This window comes from Sus scrofa, chromosome 10, assembly GCF_000003025.6.
Source record: "Sus scrofa isolate TJ Tabasco breed Duroc chromosome 10, Sscrofa11.1, whole genome shotgun sequence".
Classification (NCBI taxonomy): Eukaryota; Metazoa; Chordata; class Mammalia; order Artiodactyla; family Suidae; genus Sus; species Sus scrofa.
Window position 1 is genome coordinate 31,569,629 of NC_010452.4, and position 23,958 is coordinate 31,593,586.

The window sequence follows — 23,958 nt, forward strand, 5'->3', positions numbered from 1 at the left end:
CAACAAACTGAGTATTCAGTCACTCTTTGGGGCCTGGTCAGGGTTAGTTCACACACACATTTTGACTCTTTAGGCCATTCCCTGCTCCCCTTATCTCAGGGATCCTCCCTAATATCTGGTATGTGTGGAGCCCTTCTTCATCTCAAAGGTTTTAGGACTTTAGTGGCTGGATAGCCTTAGAGGGCAGCTCAAAACTGTGTCTACCGAGGACTTTTCTTGCCTACCAAGGCAAAGTCCAAGCAAAGAGACTGCTTCTGAGCAATTCCAAGGAAAACTCCTTCCCAGGAACCCCCTTTTTTTAAATTTTTTTTTTATTTTCCCACTGTACAGCAAGGGGGTCAGGTTATCCTTACATGTATACATTACAATTACATTTTCCCCCACCCTTTGTTCTGTTACAACATGAGTATCTAGACATAGTTCTCAATGCTATTCAGCAGGATCTCCTTGTAAATCTATTCTAAGTTGTGTCTGATAAGCCCAAGCTCCCGATCCCTCCCACTCCCTCCCCCTCCCATCAGGCAGCCACAAGTCTCTTCTCCAAGTCCATGATTTTCTTTTCTGAGGAGATGTTCATTTGTGCTGGATGTTAGATTCCAGTTATAAGTGATATCATATGGTATTTGCCTTTGTCTTTCTGGCTCATTTCACTCAGGATGAGATTCTCTAGTTCCATCCATGTTGCTGCAAATGGCATTATGTAATTCTTTTTTTATGGTTGAGTAGTATTCCATTGTGTATATATACCACATCTTCCGAATCCAATCATCTGTCGATGGACATTTGGGTTGTTTCCATGTCCTGGCTATTGTGAATAGTGCTGCAATGAACATGCGGGTGCAAGTGTCTCTTTTAAGTAGAGCTTTGTCCGGATAGATGCCCAAGAGTGGGATTGCAGGGTCATATGGAAGTTCTATGTATAGATTTCTAAGGTAGCTCCAAACTGTTCTCCATAGTGGCTGTACCAGTTTCCATTCCCACCAACAGTGCAGGAGGGTTCCAGGAACCCTTTTGAAAGCCTCTAATTTGCTTCAGATCAGGGTTGTAAACTCAAATTCCTCTTGCAGGCAGGGGAGTGAGGGAAGTGGAAGATGGGTGGGAATGGCTGGGAAATGGATGGACTGCAATGTTCACTCCCTCTGTAGAAGGGGCAGCAATCCAAAGCTCCAGTGGACCCTCATGCTCTAGCTTCCAGATCTTCCACCTTGTCAAGAGCAGCCAGCATCCAGATTTCATGTACAGTCTCCCAATTTAAAGAAACAAAACACTATGCAGGCCAAACAGACCTTGTTGGTAGATGGATTTAGCTTTCTGGTTCATTAGTCAGTAGCCTCTAATTGTGTTTCACACCAGCTCTGTTGTCTTCTCTGTGCTCTTCTACTTGGCCTGAGGCACTGATTTACCCGTCTTTCTAGTGTTGGCATGTTGGGTGCAACAAACAGAAAAATCAATGTGTGCTGACTGAAACAACAAGGAATTTTGTTAGCAGCCCAGGAAGTTCAGGTGAGCTTCATGATTGATAATCTGGAGATATCAATTCTACTTCCTTGTACATATTTTAGCTCCACTCAGTCTTGGCTTCATCCCCAAACTGGTTTCAAAATGGCTGCAGCAGCTCCAGCCCTCACACCTTTATGTAGCAACATCCAGGGAGAGCAGAAAATCTCTTCCCTAAGCAAGTTCAGAAGGGTAAACAAGAGTCATCCCAGAAAACTGTCAATTTCTCCTCATGTCTCATTGGCCTAAACTGGGTCATGTGTCCTTTCCTGAGCCAATCAGACAAGAGAGGTGAGATTATTCTTACATCAATTGAGCTTGAGCCTTGGAGGTAATGAGCCTCATGGGCTTTGTGTCTACGTGTGTGTGTGTTAATGTTTGTGCATGTATTTATGCACCTGAATACAGTCTGGTTCTAATAAGAAAGGCAAAGAGGTGAATAGATGCTGGGCAATTAATTAATGATATCTTTGATAATGTGGTTTGAATTTTATAAAACTGTGTATCTCTATTTCTGATGTGGTAATAGATAACCAAGTACTTCATCCTGCCAATATCCAAATTGTAGTAACTGGGGCAATTGATACTATTCCCAAATCCTCATTTTACTGTTTTCTTCTGTCTCTACATAGAGAATCAGGGTCAGATAGGCAAATTAAGTTTCTACAACTGCCTGAGCATAGGTGTTGGACCTGGGTTTGACACTTACAAACAAACTTAACCTTTCTATTTTTCTCATTACTTTTTTAAAAATTATTTTTAAAGTATAGTTGATTTATAATGTTTTGTCATGTTCTGTTGTACAACAAAGTGACCCAATCACACACATTTCCCTGTGCTGTACAGTAGGATCCCATTGCCCATTCATTCAAAATATAGCAGTTTGCATCCATTAAAAAAAACAAAAAAACAAAATGCCCATCCATCCTACTCCCTCCCCTTTAACCCTTGGGAACCCCAAGACTGCTCTTCTTGGCTATGATCTGTTTCTGTTTTTGCTTGTTTGTTTGTTATATTTAGATAGGATCATCTACTCCATAGTTTAGATTCCACAAATAAGTGATATCATATGGGATTTGTCTTTTTCTTTCTGACTTGCTTCACTTAATATGCGAGTCTCTAGATCCATCCATGTTGCTGCAAATGGCACTAGTTTGTCTTTTTTATAGCTGAGTAATATTCCATTATATATGCGCCATATCTTTTTAATCCATTCATCTGTTGATGGACATTTAGGTTGTTTCCATGTCTTGGCTATTGTGAATAGTGCTGCTATGAACATAGGGATGCATGTGTCTTTTTCACTGAAAGATTTGTCTGGATATATGCCCAGCAGCAGAATTGCTGGATCATATGGTAGCTCTATATTTAGTTTCCTGAGGTCCCTCATACTGTTTTCCATAATGGTTGTACTAGTTTACATTCCCACCAACAGTGGAGGAGGGTACCGTTTTCTCCACTCACTGTCCAGCATTTGTTATTTATTGACCTGTTAATGATAGCCATTCTGACTGGTGTGAAGTGGCACCTCATTGTAGTTTTGATTTGCATTTCTCTAATAATTAGGATATTGAGCATTTTTTCATATGCTTGTTGGCCATCCATATGTCTTCTTTGGTGAAATATCTATTTAGGTATTCTGCTCATTTTTCAATTGGGTTGTTTGTTTTTTTTTTGTTGTTGTTGCATTGCATGAGTTGTTTGTATATATTGGAGACACGATACTATATTTAGAAAACCCTAAAGACAGCACCAGAAAACTGTTAGAACTTATCAATGAATTTGGTATAGTTGCAGGCCACAAAATTAATACACAGAAATCAATCACATTTCTATATACTAACAATGAAATATCAGAAAGAGAAATCAGAGAAATCAAACCATTTACAATCACATCAAAAAGAATAAAATTCCTAGGAATAAACCTACCTAAAGAGACAAAAAAAACCTATTCTCTAAAAACTAGAAAATTTTGATCAAAGAAATCAAAGATGACATAAACAGATGGAAATATATATGATGCTCTTGGATTGGAAGAATCAATATTGGAGTTCCCATCGTGGCTCAGTTGTTAATGAATCCGACTAGAAACCATGAGGTTGTGGGTTTGATTCCTGGCCTTGCTCAGTGAGTTAAGGATCCCGTGTTGCCGTGAGCTGTGGTGTAGGTTGCAGATGTGGCTCAGATCCCGAGTTGCTGTGGCTCTGGTGTAGGCCAGTGGCTACAGCTCCAATTCAACCCCTAGCCTGGGAACCTCCATATGCCGTGGGAGCAGCCCAAGAAATGGCAAAAAAGAAAAAAAAAGAATATTGTCAAAATGACTATATTACACAAGGCAATCTACAGATTCAATACAATCCCTATCAAATTATCAAAGACATTCTTCACAGAACTATAACAGATTATTTTTAAATTTGTATGGAAACATAAGAGACCCCGAATAGACAAACAATATTGAAAAAGAAAAATGAATGGAGGAATCAAGCTTCCTAACTTTAGACAATACTACAAAGCTGCAGTCATCAAAACAATACAGTACTGGGACAAAAAAGAAATAGAGACTAATGGAATAGGATAGAAAGCCCAGATATAAACCCAAGTGCCTATGGTCAACTAATTTATGACAAAGGAGGACAGAACATACAGTGGAAGAAAGATAGCCTCTTCAATAAATGGTGCTGGGAAAACTGGAAAGCTACATAAAAGAATGAAAGTAGAACACTATCTAACACCATATAAAAAAAAAACAAACTCAAAATGGATAAATACCTAAATATAAGGCCAGATACTGTAAAACTTCTAGAGGAAAATATAGGCAGGACGCTCTTTGACATAAATCACGACAACATCTTGTTTGATCTATCTCCTAGTATAATGACAATAAACACACAAATGAACCAATGGGACCTAATCAAACTCAAAAGCTTTTTCTCAGCATTAAAAAAAATGAAAAGACAGCCCACAGAATGGGAGAAAATCTTTGCCACTGATGCAATAAACTTAACCTTTGAGTCCACTTTAAAAATCTGAAACATGGGAAGAGTGTGTTATCAGGATATTAAATGCAAAGTGTGTAACAGTTTTTGGTGTAGAGTAAGTGTTCAATACACAGTAATTTTTATTACTATGTTCAAACTTTCATTCCCGAAGTTAGATACTCAAACCCTAAGTGTTGGTTTATAGCAACACATTAAGTATTTGGGGGTTGGTACTCTTTTCCTTATTTAACCAATAGCAAATATCTTGACATAGAGTTTTAGGAATTAGCGATTGAAACATGCCATACTTTTTCATTGAAGACAAGCCACAGCTGACCGATCCAGTTGATTTCTCTTGTTCCTCTTTAAACACAAATATGTTGTTTCAACTTCACCACTGAACCAAGGAGTTGAAGTAAACTTATCATCAGCAATTGGCTGCAAGAGGAGTTAAGCAAAAATACTGAGTTGTCTCTTAGTTCATTTTTTCCCTCCCTTAGAGGCCACTTCTGGGAGGTGAATACTCTTCCTCTTAACTTCCTTTTATCTTTATCTATGAAATTGGAGGCAAAGAACTAAGACTAAGATAATTCTAAATATTATTAGTAATGACATTGTACATTGGTATAGTGATTGGCAGTTTGCAAAAATGCTTCCATATGTGATTTGTAAAACCATAGGGTTTTAAGGTCTGTGAGATTATAAATTGTGTTTTGCTCGCTATTTTTCTCTAATTCCTATCCACATGTCTGCTGTATAATAGATATTTAACAAATATATGAATGAGCTTAAAATAACCCAGTGGGGTAGGTTTGGATGTTAGCATCATTACTCCCCTTTCATACAAGAAAAAAAGAAAAAACTCTTAGATTTCATGACTTGCTGAAGGCCACCCAGCTGGTAAGTGGTGGAAACAAGACTAGAACATGGTGGCTTGTTGCATTTTTCTAGAGCATGCTTTGGGATGGCAAAGAGAGAGAGGTTTTTCTGACAAGTAGTCTAGTTTGTGATTACAAAAATTAGGTTCCTTTCCAGTATATGGGAGAGAACCCTGAGGGAATGTGGGATTATTGCAAGGAGTTCAAGGATCCACATGCACACCAAAAATTGCCCCCAATTTTGACAGAGAGGTAGAGAGAGGGCCCAGCCCTCTTCACACTTTGAGGCTCCTAGGGTAAAGCAATCCCAAATCTAACCCTCAAACATGGTGGCCCAGTTTAGATCAGAGCATCACACTCTCTGTAGTGAGAGACTAGTCCTAAATTTTGTTCCCTCAATTTGATTTGGACCAATACTTGTAGAAGACACAATAAAAATAAATAGCTCTTAATTCCCGAACTTATCTCATGGAGGACCATTCCAGCACCATAGGCCACACCTTGACTATATTGGTTTAGATTTTTACACATTAAAAATACCACAATTATTAAAAATATTACAACCATATTTACTATTTTTAGTATAGTTTTAGTTTAGTTTTAGTATAGTCTTAGAATTGATAAAAATATCAATCCAGTGCATTATAGGAGGTGACAACCAGTATCAGGACACCAGTTTAATTGCATATGGTGAACAAATTATTCTTTCAACCCTGAGACCGTATAACTTCATTTAGTGATAGCATCAAAAGCCTATACTTAGGGCAGTTTCTTGAGGCCTGGATCATAACATCCTACCTACCCTTGTATGAGGCCCTGCTCACACATTTGTGCCCTATTGTCTTCCACATGTGTGAAACACTGTTGTGATTAATAAAATACAACTTGGGTAACAGCTTTTAAGTAATTTATGCTAGCTCTTTAATGTTTCTTCCCTTTTCATTTGGTACTAATAATATAACTGCTATCTTGTGGGAGCATCAGCAAAATTTTGATATTAAAAAGAAATCCCTGGAGTTCTCTGGTAGCCTAGAAGTCAAGGATCTGGCATTGTCACTGCTGTGGTGTGGGTTTGATCCCTGGCAGGGGGAACTTCTACATGCCAAGGGTATGGCCAAAAATATATACATATTAAAAATAAATAAGTAAATATATAAATGACTATAAAAGTCCTTATACTTGAAATCTTTGGTAACCATTTCTCCATGTGTGCTATGTTCAAGGAATCTCTAATATAAGGACTATATTGTCTTTTTATTTATTTTTATTTTAATTAATTAATTAATTATTTATTTATTTATTTTGGCTATGCCCATGGTATGTAGAAGTTCCCAGACCAGCATTCAGACTCATGCCACAGTAGTAACCCAAGCTGCTGCAGTGATAATACCGGATCCTTAATCTGCTGCACCACAAGGGAACTCTAGGACTATGCTGTATTGCTTGAGTCTCACTCTTAGTTTCCAGAACCCAGATTTTGAGAAAGCAGTGCCTCATTTATTCATTTGGTAACACTCAGAGTGCCAAGTTCTGGCTTATGCAACAGGATGGTGTATAGACAATGGCTTCTGCCCTCAGAAACCTCCAGAGGATTCGATTAGAAGGTTTGGATCAGTTCACAGAGTTCCAGGGCTGGGGGTGGGGATGGGGACAGAATCAGTGCTCCCCCACTTCAGGCTCCTCCCCTGAAGTGCAGTGTTCAGGGTTGGCAGCTGAACTTCTGCACCCTCTCACTCCTGAACCCTGAACAGGCTCTCCCAACTCTTGGTATGGGGCATGGGTGGCCTTTTGTTTACTGCAAGAGCTGGGCTTAATGCACAGAAATGATAATGATAGGTATTTAAATAATTTAAGAACACTGTCCAGATTTCCAAGCAGGAGTGGAACAGAGTAGACCATGAGGCTGTAAATGGACTTCCTTGCATGAAATGGTGATATAGAGCATCTTGAGATGACAAGGTTGGCTAGCAGCCTGCAGATGCAGGGGCAGTGTGTCTTCATGAGGTTGGAAAAAGACTATTGATTTTTTTGAGTTGGGGAATAGACAATTCTCAAGGAAAATGGGAATTTTGTGTAGTAGAGTTTTGGCACTTTTCACATATTGGGGAAATTCCCCTAGACCAATGCTTCTCAGACTTGAATGAGCATATGAAGAATTGAGGGATCTTGCTAAAATGAGGTTAGGTTCTGTTGGTCTGGGATGGTGCCTGGGATTCTGTGTTTCCAACAAGTTACCTCCTAAGTGATACTGAATTTGCTGTGATTTTGCTGCATTGGGGTGGTACTCTAAGGATCAGAGACCTAGGACTCACTTGGTGGCCTGGAATCATGGGAACTGGTTTCACCTGCGTTTGTGGAAGTTATTGAATGCTGTTTCAGTCATACTTGCATTTTCCAGTTACTATATTGTCTTCAGTGCTATTTCCTTCTCTCAAGGACCTTACAGAGTATGAGATATTGCTGTGGAGTGTATATTGGTTGCTGTGTTTAATTACTAAAAAAAAAATCTTTGTCCTGCTTTGAAATACTGTATCTTCTTCAGGGAAAAATGCTAGCAGTGGCTGTCATGCTCGACGTCTGATCATTATAAAGCATTGCTTTAACCCACATGTCTTGTGTGTCTTGCATATGGTGTCCACCATGGTAAATTCTGCAGCAGAGAGCTCGGCAATCCAATCATAAAATGATGAACTCATGTGTTATGTTCAGTGATTCGATCCCACAGCAACCTCTTTAAGATAGATGGACTGCAGAGTAATTCTGTGAAAGGAACTATATCCATTGATTATATTCTGGACATTGGAATGAGCTGTCATCAGATATATAGCTTCTTATTTGAGCCCACTGGATTAAGAACAATTACAAAAATCTAAAAACAAGTTCCAACATGATGTTTTGTCCCTTTTGAGCTACATCCAATGAGTTCTCTTACAGAGGAAGTAAAGGTTCAAAGCTAATTCAAAATCATCCTCAAACGTGATTTCCAGAAAATTTAAGCTTCATATCACAGTAAGTGCTTATAAGCCCCAGTCTTTCATTCAGTGCAGTGCATCCCAGGCCAGTGAATAACTTTTTCATCAACTTCTCAAGATGGTGGTAGTAGTTTCTAATGAAAAGATAATCATGTAACATAGACCAAAGTGATCTTCTAAAATTACTTTTAGTGAATTGGAAGAGTGGCTCACTTAATGTCTTTGGTTTCTTCATTTATATTTTCTAGGTCACATTCCATTCCTAAAACATTCCTTGGATCTGTCAGTGACTTTGATTGAAGCAGAAAGTTATCAAATACCCTGATGAGGGTTTGGAAGGGTCTTTTCTACTAAGGAGTTTTGTTGAAGTGGTATTTATCTTAATCAGATTTGGCTGCTGCATCTCTTACTCATAAAATTTTAGAAGGAAAAATAATATAACCAACTTGGAAATCTAGTCCAGCCAATTATTCTTACTGATGTGGAAACAGCTGGGCTTTGCTCAAGGTCACTAAGACCTGTCTTTGAACCCCAGTCCTGGACTTCCCCCCCATCTACCATGCATCTCTATACTGATTTATGGCGGTGAGGCCTGAGGCAGAAGGTTTTCCACCTTTCTTGATGGGAGTTGGGATGTTCCATCTGATACATTTATTGTATTTCCATACCATCCAGACCCTGTGTTCTAGCAGAGTCACAGTGGATTCGCCAATGCTCCAGAAAAACAAAGGAGCATGGATTCTGGTGGCCCAAGTCAAGTTCAACTTTGCTCTGTACATGCTGTATGTCTTTGGGAAAGCTGATGAACCTCTCTTCAGATATAAAATGGGGACCTTCCTTGTAGGATTGTTTTAAGGACTGAATGAATGAACCTATTGAACAATTAGAGCAAGCAGCCAGGTGCTTCATATGTGGTATTGTGTATTGTTTTGCAAACATTGGATCTCTCCTAGGTGTTGAGTTGTGAAATCAGTGTTGTGAATCATTAACAGCATTAGAAAAAGTAAATGGCATATAATAGAATACAATAAATATAGTAGAGTGTGTTGCATCTATGTGGGGTATTGTTTGGTATCCTTTTGGTTTCTCTTTTTAGTGTTCCTTTGGGTGTGTGTGTGTGTGAGTGTATGTAATGACTCATGGTGTAAAATGAATTTCTCACTGTGGATTACAGCTAAAGGGTTTGGAAGCCCTGCTCTGAGACAGGTGAATGAATTCATCTCTCTAAGCACAGACCTATTGAAGTGAATGAGGCACATTTTAGACATGAATGTACAAGGTGATCTCTGGCTGAAATATAAATGTTCTTTCTTTGCAGAGGGAGACCAAAGGGCAGTTTCTTATTGACCACATCTGCAACTACTACAGCTTGCTGGAGAAGGACTACTTTGGCATTCGTTATGTGGACCCAGAGAAGCAGCGGGTAAGAGCTGACCACTGTCTGGACCTATTTGGGAGGGGCACTCAGACTTTTGGGTGCTTACTAGATTCTTCTCAGAGCAATTGTGATGCACTTGTGCTCATGGTTATTGATCCCATGAAACTGACCAGCATCTGTGTGTGTGTGTGCGTAAGTGTGTATGAGTCTGGCACTGTTTCCACTGGCCTGAATGAGGCAGAGGGAAGGGAAACTTAACCTTAGGCCTTTCCAGAAAGGTACTCCCGCCTGGTTGAAGAGAGAATGTTCTTGCGCCCTTTGAAGCCAAAGATTGCCAAAGCTCCTCAACAGTGGCTACGTAAAAATCTCAAAAATCCTTTCCTCACTTTAAAAAGCTATTGATATAAAGGAAAGGAAGAGGGTGACAGCTTGATGGGCATGACATTTTCTTTTAGAGTGATAAAAATGTTTGAAATTTGATATGTGGTAGATACACAACATTGTGAGTGTACTAAACGCCAATGAAATACGTATTTTAAAATTATTAATTTTATGTTATGTGACGTTTACCTCTTTGGCAGATGATGGATTAAGAAACTTGAAATCTGCTTCTTGGGCACCACTTAATTTGGCAGCCCCCGCATTGTATACCTACTCTTGGACACACCTATACTTGTCTCTGTGGTGTTTAAGAGTGAGCAGGGGAGTCTTGGCTTTTGAGCTGGTGTGTCAGCCTAAGAATGTCAGGCATGGCATGTGCTAAACTTACAGTGATGTATGTTCCTCACATCAAAAAGACCCTAGAATCTCCATCCCAGCTCCCACCACCTAGGGTTTCTCATTCCTGCAACACTACTGTTGGTTCCAGCTATGGGTTAAAAAGTCCTGGACCTCATGCTCCAGTTTCTGTTTCTTTTTTTCTTTTCTTTTTCCTTTCTTTTTTTTTTTTTTTGACTGACATCTTTATTGCTTTGGGGAAGGGGGTGAGGGAATGGCTTAGGAACCCTTGGTGGGGCTTGTCCACTTCCTTTTCACCATCACAATCTTCTGGCTGCACAGTATGGTGATAGCTCTGTGGATGGTGGCCATGAGCAAGTCTGGGTGGTACTTATTCTTTGGGATCATGAGCTGGATGCTGCTAAGAGTGGGTTGGGCATTCTTGTTGATGGTGGGCCATTCGTAGGAAGTGGCTGGCTTTTACTGGCTGGATATCCGCTTCATCACCACCATGACCCCTTTGCTATCCGCCTCCGGCTCCACACTCACAGTCTTGTGGTGAATCAGCCCGTTGTAGCAGAAGGAGTTGTGGGCCTTTAAGGTTATTGGATTCAGTGCTGTACATCTGCTTGTTCCTCTTGATTAGGAAGCTGGAGCAGTTCCATACCACCATCCATTGCAGATGCAAAGACACAACGGTAGCCATGGCAGTGGGCACTAGACAGGGCCATGTGGGCAGAAGAAAGGCTGTGCCTTACCTTCTCTCATTGTAGTGGCCAATGATGGAAAGACCAGTCTGTGTTTCTTACCCTGCCCTACTGACAAGCAGGGCAGTGTGTGAAGGGGTCAGCTAGGGGTGACTCTTTAATTTGCTCTCCTCACCAGTGTCCCTGGTCATCTTCCTGTCCCCTTTCTCCTCCCCCAAACTCCACCTGGCTCTTGGTTTTGTATTTACTGACCTAGTACAGTGAGGGAGAGGTTCAAAGTGTATTTTTGTAAAGGAGGAGGATGTCTTAGGAAGAGATGGTCTTCTTTTCTGCCTAGAGAAGTTCCTTTAGTATTTGTTGTAGGCTGGCTTAGTGTTGCTGAATTCTCTCAGTTTTTGCTTATCTGTGAAGGTTTTAATTGCTCCTTCAAATCTGAGTGAGAGCCTTGCTGGGTAAAGTAATCTTGGTTGGAGGTTTTTTCCTTTCACATTAGTAAGCATATCATGCCACTCCCTTCTGGCCTGCAGAGTTTCAGCTGAAAAATCTGCTGATATCCTTATTGGGGTTCCCTTGTATGTTATTTGTTCCTTTCCCCTAGCTGCTTTCAAGATTTTCTCTTTGTCCTTAATTTTGGTCAGTTTGATTAATATGTGTCTCGGGGTAGTCCTCCTTGGGTTTATTTTATATGGTACTCATTGTGCTTCCTGGATTTGAGTGAGTGGTTCCTTTCCCATGTTAGGGAAGTTTTCAGCTATTATCTTTTGGAATATTTTTTTCTGTCCCCTTCTCTCTCCCTTCTCCTTCTGGCACCCCTATAATACATTGTCCCAGAGTTCCCTGAGACTCTCTTCATTTGTTTTCAGTCTTTTTTCTCTTTTCTGTTCTGCATCTGTAATTTCTACTAATCTGTCCTCCACCTCACTTATTCGTTCTTCTGCCTCCTGTATTCTGCTGTTAGCTGCTTCTAGTGAATTTTTTATTTCAGTTATTGTCTTTTGCATCTCTTCTTATTTAAGTTTTATATCTTGTATCTCTTTGGTCAGTGTTTCCTGTAAGTTATCCATCTTTGCCTCCAGTTTATTTCCAATGTCTTGCATCATCTTCAGCATCAACAATCTAAAGTCTTTTTCATGGATGCTGAGAATCTCCTGATCACTTGCCTGATTTTCTGGGGTTTTTCCTTTCTCCCTCATCTGAGTTATAGTTCTCTGCCTTTCATTATTGTAGGTTTTTGGTGTGGTGACCTTTTTACAGATAACAGAGTTGTAGCCTCTCTTACTTATGGTGTCTGCCCCCCATGTGGCTGAAGTCAGTATGGGGGCTTGCTGTAGGCTTCCTGATGGGAGGGGCTGATGCCTGCCCAGTAGTAAATGGAGCTGATTCTAATCCATCTGGTGGGTGGGACTTAGTCTCTGGATGGGATTAGAGGCAGATGTGTGCCTGAGGTGTCTTTAGGTAGCCTGTTTACTAATGGGTGGGGCTGTGATCCCACCTGGATTGTTGTTTGCCCTGTGGCTTCTCAGCACTGACTAACTGAAGGGTGGGGCCAGATTTTCCCAAAATGGCCACCTCCAGAGAAAGGCATGGCTGCTGAATATTCCTGAGAGCTTTGCTTCCAATGTCCTTCCCTCACAACAAGCCACATCCACCCCTGCTTTCCCAGGATGTCCTCCAAGAACTGCAGTCAGGTTTGACACAGATTCCTATGGAGACTTTGCTTTGCCCTGGGACCCAGTGCACATGAAAGTCCGTGTGTGCCTTTTAAGAATGGGGTCTCTGTTTCCCCCAGTCCCATGGAGCTCCTTCACACAAGCCTCACTGTCCTTCAATGCCAGATGCTCCAGGGGCTTTTTCTCCCAGTGTCAGATCCCCACACATGAGAGTTTGATGTTGGGCTCACAGCTCTCACTCCTGTAGGTGAGTCTCTGTGAACCAGTTAAGTTTTCAGTCTGTGGAGCTTCCCATCCGGGAGGTATGGGGTTGTTTATATCGTGAAATGCCCCTCCTACCTCTTGATGTGACCTCCTCTTTTTCTTCTGGAGTAGGATATCTTTTTGAAGGTTTCTAGTCCATTTGGGTGGAGATTGCTGAGCCTTTAGTTGTGAATTTTGTTGAATTTAGGAGAGAAGTTGAGCTCCAGTCCTTCTATTCTGCCATCTTTGGAGCAGGTTCCAAGATAATCTTCTGAAACATGGAAAATCTTATTGGCCCTTCAGTAGGACCTAATCTTCTAAAAAGGGCTATAATGTTGTGGCTCAGAAGAAGGAGATTTTGGTTTCCCATAGCACTTGTAGGAACCCTTGAATGGGCCAAGCGTTTATCCAAGTGAGAGGAGGTAGCAGGACACTGTGAGGATGTAGGGCTGGCATGAGATCACAAAGAGGATTTGTGAAGCAGTATTTACTACTGAGTAACAGGGGTTCCCTGACGTGGCCCTGCAAATATATCAGCTTAGGTTTTTGCTAAAAATGCTCAGTATGGATCTTATTCTAGACCTCTTGAATCAGAATTCCTGGCTAGGGCAAAGAATATACATTTACAAATTTTTTTATTATAGTTGATTTACAATGTTCTGTCAATTATTGCTGTACATCAAGGTACATATATATATATATGTATGACTGCATATATATACACATGCACACATACATGCGTATTCTTTATGCATATATATGTATATATACACACACACATTATTTTATCATAATATCTTCCATCATATTCTTTATGCATATATATGTATATATACACACATTCTTTATGCATATATATGTATATATACACACACACATTATTTTATCATAATATCTTCCATCATGTTCCCTCACAAGTGATTGGATATAGTTCCCTGTGCTATAGAGCAGGACCTCATTGCTTATCCACTCCAAATGTAATAGTTTGAGTCTACTAACCCTAAACTCCCCATCCATCTTAACTCTCTCCTCCACTACCCCCACAAGTCTGTTCCCTATATCCATGAGTTTGTTTCTGTTCTGTAGATAGGTTAATTTGTGCCATATTTTATATTCCACATATAGGTGATATCATATGGTATTTGTCTTTCTCTTTCTGACTTACTTCACTTAGTATGAGAATCTCTAGTTTCATCTATGGTGCAACAAATGGCATTATTTTGTTCTCTTTATGGCTGAGCAGTATTCCATTATGTAAACACTGTTGGTAGGAATGTAAACTGGTGCAACCACTATGGAAAACAGTATGGAGGTACCTCAGAAAACTGACTATACAACTACCATATAATCCAGCAATCCCACTCCTGGGCATATATCCAGACAAAGCTTTCATTCAATAAGATACATGTTCATTGTAGCACTATGCACAATAGCCAAGACATGGAAACAATCTAAGTGTCCATAGATGGATGAATGGATAAAGAATATGCATTTTTGGGAGTTCCCATCGTGGTGCAGTGGTTAACGAATCCGACTAGGAACCATGAGGTTGTGGGTTCGGTCCCTGCCCTTGCTCAGGGGGTTAACGATCCAGCGTTGCCGTGAACTGTGGTGTAGGTTGCAGACGCGGCTCAGATCCTGCGTTGCTGTGGCTCTGGCGTAGGCTGGTGGCTGCAGCTCCGATTCAACCCCTAGCCTGGGAACCTCCATATGCCGCGGGAGCGGCCCAAGAAATAGCAAAAAAACAACAACAACAAAAAAAGAATATGCATTTTAACCTAGCCTAATTTTAATTTTGATGCAGCCATCCCAGTTTTGTCTTCTGGCTGGTGTTGGGGACCATGGCATAAAGATATTCATAGACATTATTCTTATAGCCTATGGAGATATTACCCTTGTATAGGAGAATAACAGGCTCAAAAATGTTGTCACTTGCCCAGGGTCCTGCAGGGAGTGAGTGATGCAGTGAGGATTTGAATTTAGAATTATGGTTCAAAATCCCCACAGCCAAACAGACTCTGTGAACTCTACTAGTCATCTAACCATCACTGAAAATAGATGACTTTTGTGCAAAATTTGAAAGAGCACACTTGGAGAAGTACTTCTTGCTACCATTAGTTGAGCATTTATCACGCATCAGGAATTTTAGCCACAGTCTTTAGTCTTCCCCAAAATACTTCAAAGAAGGGGGGAACAGGCACAGAGAGGGTCAGTGGCTTGAATGTGACTAGTAATTGTAGGAGAAAGAATAAAATTTAAACCCACACTCTTTCCATTTCATCTCTCAAATGAAAATTTGAAACACAGACTAAACTAGGAATCTGTAAACCCTTTCTGTAAAGAGCTAGATGGAAAATATTTGCAGCTTTGTGACCCATAAAGCTTCTGTTTTAATTACTCAATTATTAAGTTCTCATGGAACGTGGCCGTGGACAATATCTGTATCAGTGGATGAGTCTATATTCTGATAAAACTTTGTCCCGTGAAAGTATTTCACAAAAAAACAGGCAATCGTTTCTGCAAACAATTGACCGTAGTTTGCTGACCCTTGGCCTAGACAATAGCTGGACACCGCTTAAATAAATGCATAAACCTTTTTCATTCCTCTTGACCCTCTCATTGGGAAGACACTGGATAAAATATTAAACACAGTCTTTAGAATTGGAATCAGAGATATCAATGTGCACTCATGTTTTTTAACTATACATAGATAAATACAGAAATCATATGTATTTGTGTTGTGGGGAGGCTAATATGTATACATATATTTCTAAGTTATGTCCCCTGAGATGGCTTAGAGGCAATGACACCACAGTAATAGTGAGCACACCTGGCCTTCAGATCTCGGCTTCAGAGAGCAAAAGGAAGAAGGGCCTCTTGTTGAATTGGCTGATTCTGTGGTGCCTAGAATCCTTGCAGAAATGACTAGGACTCCTAGGCTCCTTGCAAAAATGGATGATTCAGAAATGGCTCCTTCTCTAGTAAAAGGAAGAAGGGCTCCTTGCCTAAATGACTGATTCTAGGGCTGGGATAGGAAGATCACAAGGTGAGGCTGGAGCATCTTATGGCGCCAGGAAATAAAAAAGTGCTCAAAACCTAAACTCTGGGCACTAAAAAAGGCATAGAGCCCACACAAAAGAATTGCAAATGAAAAAAAAATGGAATTTCTGTCATGGTGCAGCATAAATGAATCCGACTAGGAACCATGAGGCTGCAGGTACGATCCCCGGCCTCACTCAGCGGGTTGAGGATCCAGCATTGCTGTGAGCTGTGGCATAGGTCACAGACGCAGCCCAGATCCTGTGTTGTGGTGACTGTGGCGTAGGCTGGCAGCTGTAGCTCCAGTTAGACCTCTAGCCTGGGAACCTCTGTGCGCTGCAGGTGCAGCCCTAAAAAGACAAAAGACAAAAAAAAAAAAAAAAAAAAAAAAAGAATTGCAAATGACCTAAACTGAAACAATGGGAGTGACAGAAACAAATAACCTTGGTATTGGATTATAATCCATGGAATAAAATAAATATCCATGACTCTATACTGATATAAACAGCTGAATACATAAATAAAAAGGTGAGAAGAGACAGCTCTTCCCTACAGAAGAATTCCAATTAATAAATGTAGGTGGAATGAGAGAAATAGAAAACTACCATCAGAGCGCCACAAGAATAATTGTTGTGGGCAAGATCCATCCATGAATGCTAACATTAGACAGACAAAAGTTGAAAGAGAAACAGGATATTTGCAGAGCTGCAAGGTATCCTCTCTTGCCCTACCCCCACCCCCCACAGGTATTTTTAATTACAAAACGAAAAAGTATAACCTTATGGTGGAGAAACTTGGCAAATACCACTTTAACCAAAGGATCAGGGTTACCATCGGCAGTAAAAAGACACCAACACCAGATACTCCCCGACGTGAAGTGCTGAGCAAGGCGCTCTTGGGGGTTCTTCCCAATGACACGTGACCTCATTCAAATCTTGAGGGGATATCAGAGAAATGAAAGGCAGAGACATTCTCCAAAACAGCTCAAGAGTGTTCAAGTCACGAAGGATAAGGAAAGACTGGGGAACTGTTGCAGATTCGAGTGATGCATCGCCTAGGGCAGTGTGGAACCCCAGATGGGATGTTGGGACAAAGGAAAGCATAATAGAGGGAAAACTGGTGTGTTAGTAAATAGAATTACGTTAACATTAGTTTCTTTTTTTAAAAAAAAAATCTTTGTTTTTTTTTTTTTTTTTTTTTTTCTTTTTAGAGCCGCACCTGTGGCATATGGAAGTTCCCAGGCTAGGGGTTGAATGGGAGCTACCACTGCCAGCCTCTGCCACCCCCACAGTAATGCCAGATCTGAGCTGTGTCTGCAAACTACACTACTGCTCAAGGCAACGCTGGATCCTTTAACCCACTGAGCCAGGCCAGGGATTGAACCCGCATCCTGATGGATACTAGTTGGGTTCTTAACCCGCTGTGCTGCAATGGGAACTCCCATTTTAGTTTCTTAATTTCGATAATTGTCTGTGGTTATATAAGATGCCTCCACTGGAGGAAGATGAGTGGTTATGCTATTTCTGCAACTTTTTGGTACATCTAAAGTGACTTTAACTTAAAGAAGTTTCTGGGTTGATGCGTTTCATTGTTCTTTATATTTTGACTTGGTTTAGCTTAATTTTTCATGTCCAGACTCAGATAGTAGATTAGTGGAAAAAATAAGAGCCACTCCAAAACAAAACCATCTTCTCTGATGAATACACTAAAGTTGCTCAGAGGGCTTCCTGAATAGTTAGTTCTGTTTTCCCCTGCAACGGCTGATCGAGCCTTTTAATTCTGAGGATATAGTGTGAGTACAACTTCCACATGGATTGCAGAATCGTTGCTGCATGCAACTGCTTGGGCTTTGTACTCAAAAGGATGCGTATTAAATCCCATCTCTGCTGGCTAGGAAGTTGTGTGATCTTTAGCACATTATTAAGCTTCTCTGAGTATTTATCCTAATTGTTAAAACAGATAATCATACTTACATGTCAGGTGGATATGGGATTTAGAGATAAGATATGTACATGCTTAACAAATGGTATATACTGAATACATAGCATGTGTTATTTTTCTTTTTCATTGTTATTGTTACTACTGTTATGCATTGGCTAGCTCTAGGTGAGGCATTGGCATGAGGAAATACACCCATGATTAGCAAGTCTAGAAATGTTAATAATAACTTCTTTTAAAGGCAGAATGGCCATTATTATGATCTTTGGAAGAAGACAGGGGAAGTGGGCCCTGGATAGTTAAGAAAAAAGGTTCACGGAAGTTCCTATCATGGCTCAGTGGAAACGAATCTACCTAGCATCTATGAGGACTCAGGTTCGATCCCTGGCCTCCATCAGTGGGTTGAGGATATGGCATTGCTGTGAGCTGTGATGTAGGTCACAGACACAGCTCAGATCTGGTGTTGCTGTGACTGTGGCCTGGGCCGGCAGCTACAGCTCTGATTGGATCTCTAGCCTGGGAACCTCCATATGCTGCGGGTGCAGCCCTAAAATAGAAATAAATAAATAAATAATAATTTAAGGAGTTCCCGTCGTGGTGCAGCAGCGCAGTGGTTAACGAATCTGACTAGGAACCATGAGGTTGTGGGTTCGATCCCTGGCCTTGCTCGGTGGGTTAAGGATCCAGCGTTGCCGGGAGCTGTGGTATGGGGTGCAGATGCGGCTTGGATCCCGCGTTGCTGTGGCTCTGGTGTAGGCCGGTGGCTACAGCTCTGATCAGACCCCTAGCCTAGGAACCTCCATATGCCTCGGGATTGGCCCTAGAAAAGGCAAAAAAACAATAATAATAATAATAATAATTTAAAAAGAAGTTTCAAAGGTACAATCACATGCTGATATGAGAATTTTAAGAAGAGATTAGTTAACCAGCATTGGTGGGGGTTTTTTTGTTTCGTTTTGTTTTTCACTGGCTCGTACTTTTTCTGAGTGGAAAATAAAACAATGAATTATTTGAATAGAAAGCTAATCAACAGGTAAAAATCTAGTTAGAAAAGCCGAAGTGGAACTTACCTCTGCTGTGGGAGTTGGTGGTTTGCCTACAACTCTTCATGACTTGATTTATGCTGCACCGCTGTGGAATATTAAATATTTAGCACGATCACATTTGGAATACCGTATGTTTGACAAGATGTCTCATGCCCCATATGCTCTGAGAGTGGTGAGGACTGAGTCAGTAAATGATGACTATCTTTTGCTATTTTAATAGCAAGGGCTCAGAATTTCCCTTCTTTAAAAATTTTGACAGGTCAGGTGGAAAACTGGTCAGTAAAAATCCCCTTGAATTCCCTCCACATTTGTCTTCCTGAAGAACTCATATACTCTTAGTTGCCTAAGATTTGGGAGAAGGTGAGTAGGATTCTCTTGATTTGACTGAGACAGAAAGCTGAGACTACAGGTTTAGAAGTCTTAGAAGAACTCACTCCAGAAGAAAAGAAGATATGACTTGGCTTATCCAGGTGTTTTTTCCTAAAGGTAACATATTCTTTCCACCACTTCTGCTCAGGTGTGGGGGTAACTTCTCTTTGGAAAGGTGTAGTTTTGAAAACATTGAGTTGGCTTTTGTGATGCTAGTTTCTATGGTTGTGGTTTGAGATGTTTTTTGTTGTGCTGGTTTCCCCTCTTACACTTCCACCTTTTCCCAAACCCAGCTAGGGAAGTCACCCCCAGTGTCTTAGAACTGAGGAAGTACCCCACGCCTAGCCAGCCAGAGGAGGAATTATACCAGGATTTGGTTGTAGGTGGTTGGATTATAGTCCTTGAGGGAGATTGGATCCAATGGGGTTTTTTTTGTTTGTTATTTTGTTTTTTGCTTTTTAAGACTGCACCCGAGGCACATGGAAGTTCCCAGGCTAGGGGCCGAATTGGAGCTGCAGCCGTTGGCCTGCACCACAGCCACAGCAACATCAGATCTGAGCTGTGACCTACACCATGGCTCACAGTAACACCAGACCCTTCAGCCACTGAGCGAGGTCAGGGATCAACCTGCAACCTCATGGTTCCTAGTCGGATTCGTTTCTGCTGTGCTGTGATAGGAACTCTTTAAATTTCATAATTTTATTAGAAAATTTTGATGTTGTATATCCCGGATCATAATTTTAGGGTACAGAGTATATTATTTAAATATGTATCTTCAAGGTTTTATTTTTTTCAACAATGCTTTTGACCTGAGCATCCCTATCTCTAAGCATCTGTTTAACCCACTTACATCAGTGTTGTTGACTTTTCTTTTTATTATTTATTTATTTTTGTCTTTTTGCCTTTTCTAGGGAGCAGCATATGGAGGTTCCCAGGCTAGGGGTCTGATCAGAGCTGTAGCCACCAGCCTACACCAGAGCCACAGCAACACGGGATCCGAGCCGCTTCTGTGACCTACACCGCAGCTCATGGCAACGCCGGATCCTTAACCCACTGAGCAAGGCCAGGGATCGAACTTGCAACCTCATGGTTCCTAGTCGGATTCATTAACCACTGCACCACTATGGGAACTCCTGTTGACTTTTCTAGCAAAAGGATTATTCTGACTCATACCCAAAGACAGCAAATTTACTTAGGAAATCCACACTCTTGGGGCAGTCTCTGCAAGCGCCCTTGTTTTCGGGTGTTGTGTGTCATGTGACCACCAGACATTCTTTCTGATAGGATGACCTGGGAACTCATTGTTGCAAGGACATGCTGAACCCTGATGCCTCCTCCCTCTAGATATAATTACAGCCCTGAGGTTTCTTTGCTGGCAGCCAGACAGAACTAGTGAGCCTCTCAGTGAATTTTATAAATAATGGGGAAAGACCTTGCCCATATGAAAGCAATTTGCTTTTTCTTAGAGGCACCTTTGGGGAGGACATGGAATGAAATAAAAACAGGCTTAGTGATTTGAAGTTTCCTTCTGGGGATGGTGCCAGAAAACTAGACAGCATTATGTCCCATCAGCTGCTCCTGCCATTGAAAGTCTGCTTTCTGTTCCTGGGGGAAATTGCTTCACAGATGCTCAAAACTAGGAATGAGAGTTGTTCCTAAGATCTAGGGCACCCTTGCACTGAAGAGGAGGGCTGTGATGCTGCTTCAAGTCACTAGTCATGAATTTGTCTCCTTAATGAGTCTTCTTTTATTTTTAACTCTCAAAGGATGTTTGTTTGGGGGAGAAGTATGGATAGGTAACTTGGCTTTGTAGGAAAAGACTTTGGGCACCCAAGTTACAGGGAACACAGCATGATCTAACTAACAGCTTGAAAATTGGACATATTGTCTAATGGTTCAATTGTCGTCCAAGGTATTAACACTGACAGATTTGGAAAAATTGTCATATTCTCTCAGAAGAAAGCATAACTTGGTGTTTAACTAAAATTATGGCTCATAATTGACTCTGTCTTCACCTGAAGTCCTCGCCTGGGAAGGGTTGGGATGTCTGATAAGACAGGTTGCAGAGTTTCCACTGAGACACAATGGGATTGGTGGCATCTTGGGAGCACTGGGATGCAGGTTTGATCCCTGGCCCAGCACAGTGAGCTAAGAATCCAGCAGCCATGGTTTAGGTCACAACTACAGCTCGAATCTAATCCCTGGCCTAGGAACTCTATACGTCATGGGGAGATTAAAAAAAAAAAAAAAAGACAGGATACAATCTGAAATTCACTTAGCCAACTAGGATGTCATAATTTTATAATCATGAACTGGTCATCTTGTTTGGGCCAAAAGGCAGACATAAGGAAGAACTTCTGGGAAGAAAGCAGAGTAGGAAGACCCTGAGCTCACCTTCTTTCATGAGCACACTAAAATTACAACTGTTTATTGTAAGGCAGCAAGCTATGAAAACAACCTGAAGACTAGGAGAAACTGCCACAACAAAAGATACAAAGAAAGAGCCACAACTCAACAGGTAAAAGAAGTGGAGATGCAGTGTGGTTACACACTAGGGAGCTGACCCACAAACTAGAAGATAGTCATAATTGCAGAGGTTTTCCCCAAGAAGTGAGGACTTTGAACCCCACATTGGACTCCCTGGCCTGGCACTCTTGGACCAGGCATATGGGCCCCGAGAACATGGCTTTGAAGGTGAGCAGGGCTTGCAAGTGGGAGAGCCAGTGACCTGTAGAAAACAGAGATGCTGCTCTTAAAGGAGACAAAAATCTCACACACTCCAAGTCCCAGTGCAGAGGCAGCCATTTGAAAGGATCATGGGCCAGACCCACTTGCTGATCTTTGAGAGCCTCCTGGAGAGGCAGGAGACAACTGGAACAAAGACACTGGCAGCAGCTATTCTGGGGACCTCATTCTATCACAAGTGCGCTGGTACTGCCAGACACCATTTTGGAGTCTTCTTTCTAGCCTATTAGTCCTGGGGGCTTACCTGCCCTCCAGTGGGCTGGCACCAGCCTGGAGACCCTCTAGGCCCTGTGGCTAGTTGTCCCAGAACCCAGCCTCTCCCACCACACAAGCTTTCCTGGTGCCCAGCCCTGCCCATCTGCAGGCTCCACAGTCTGCTATGCTGGGGACTGGCCCTACCTATCAGTGGGCCAGCCGCCACTGCATGAAGCAGGGCTTGGTAGCCAACAGTGCTGGTTACCAGCCTTGCCTATGAGCATGCCCACAGCAGTCAGCTCCGCGATGACAGAAAGGCCCACATAGCCCACCTTGGGAGCACCCCTCAAGCATGTAGCTCTGGCGAGTGTGCTACTGGGCCCCATAGGACATCTGCTACCTAAGTCCATTGATTAAGAAATGCAACCAATCTGGGACAAAATAAGGAAACAGAGCATTATGTCCTAAAGGAAAGAACAAGGGAAAAACCCAGAAGAAGAACTATGCAAAGTGGAGGTAAGCAACCTACCTGACAAAGAGTTCAAGGTAATGATTGTAAAGATGCTCAACAAACTTGAGAGAAAAACATAAACACAGTGAGAGATATAACAGAGTAGAAAATATAAAGGAGAACTACAACAAAGCTGAAAAATACAATAAAATACAATAATTAAAAAATAAACTAGAAGGAATCAGCAGTAGATTAGATGATACAGAGGAACAGATCAGTGAGCTGGAAGATAGAGTAGTGGAAATCACCTGAGCCGAACAGAAAAAAGAAAAATTTTTTAAAATGAGGATACTTTTAAGAGACCTCCGTGATAACATCAAGCATATTAATATTTGCATGTTAGAAGTCTCAGATGGATAAGAGAGAGAAGACAGGTCAGAAAACTTAATTGAAATAAAAATAGCTGAAAATTTCCCTAATGTGGGAAAAGATATAGACATCCAATTCCAGGAATCACAAAGAGCCTGCCTAATGAAACCCAAAGAAACTCACACCAAGACATTATCCTTAACTTTTGCCGTTTTAATTATAAAGAGAGAAACTTAAAATCAGTAAGAGAAAAGCAACTATTATGTATGAGGGAAGACTATGAGCTGACTTTTCAGCAGAAATTTTGCAGGCCAGAAGGGAGTGGAAAGATGTATTCAAAGTGCTAACTTTGTTATTCAGAACACTGTTAAGGCTGCATTCATTCCAGTGGCATCCTTTTTTCCCCAGCAAAGGCTAGAGGGCCTAGAAATGGCATAAGTTGGCTATCTAATGAAGGGACTGAGGTACTCTGGGGCTTTGTCCTGGTGAGATGTGAGAATCAGGTCATCTTTTCAGGGCTATGATGGAAATTGGTCAGATTTTGGATCTGGTTACTATTGAGGGGAAAACCAATTAATTCTGGTTTAAAGCCCCATTGGTTGTTTAACATGTTGCTCTGGGCCACAGATCTCTTTGGTATAGGGAACCAAGGATTTTGACAGATAACAGAGAAGTGTGTAATCATAGGCTGAATGAATTTCAACAGAAGCCCAGCATTTGAAGATAACTGTTAAATTGTTTACTTTGAGGAGCTTTTTTTTTTTTT

At 41.2% G+C, this 23,958-nt stretch overlaps 1 protein-coding gene and 1 pseudogene across 9 annotated transcripts in view; one reads left to right on the plus strand and one right to left on the minus strand.

Annotated features, from left to right (window-relative positions):
* FRMD3 (FERM domain containing 3) overlaps positions 1 to 23,958 on the plus strand; it is a 407,251-nt gene that overhangs the window by 228,530 nt on the left and 154,763 nt on the right. For all 9 annotated transcript variants that reach the window (XM_021064660.1, XM_021064663.1, XM_021064662.1 and 6 more), the window contains one exon: positions 9,644 to 9,748. In XM_021064660.1, the coding sequence (XP_020920319.1) occupies positions 9,644 to 9,748 (105 nt within the window). The remainder of the gene's footprint in view (positions 1 to 9,643; positions 9,749 to 23,958) is intronic.
* On the minus strand, positions 9,759 to 11,566 carry LOC102159367 (annotated as a pseudogene).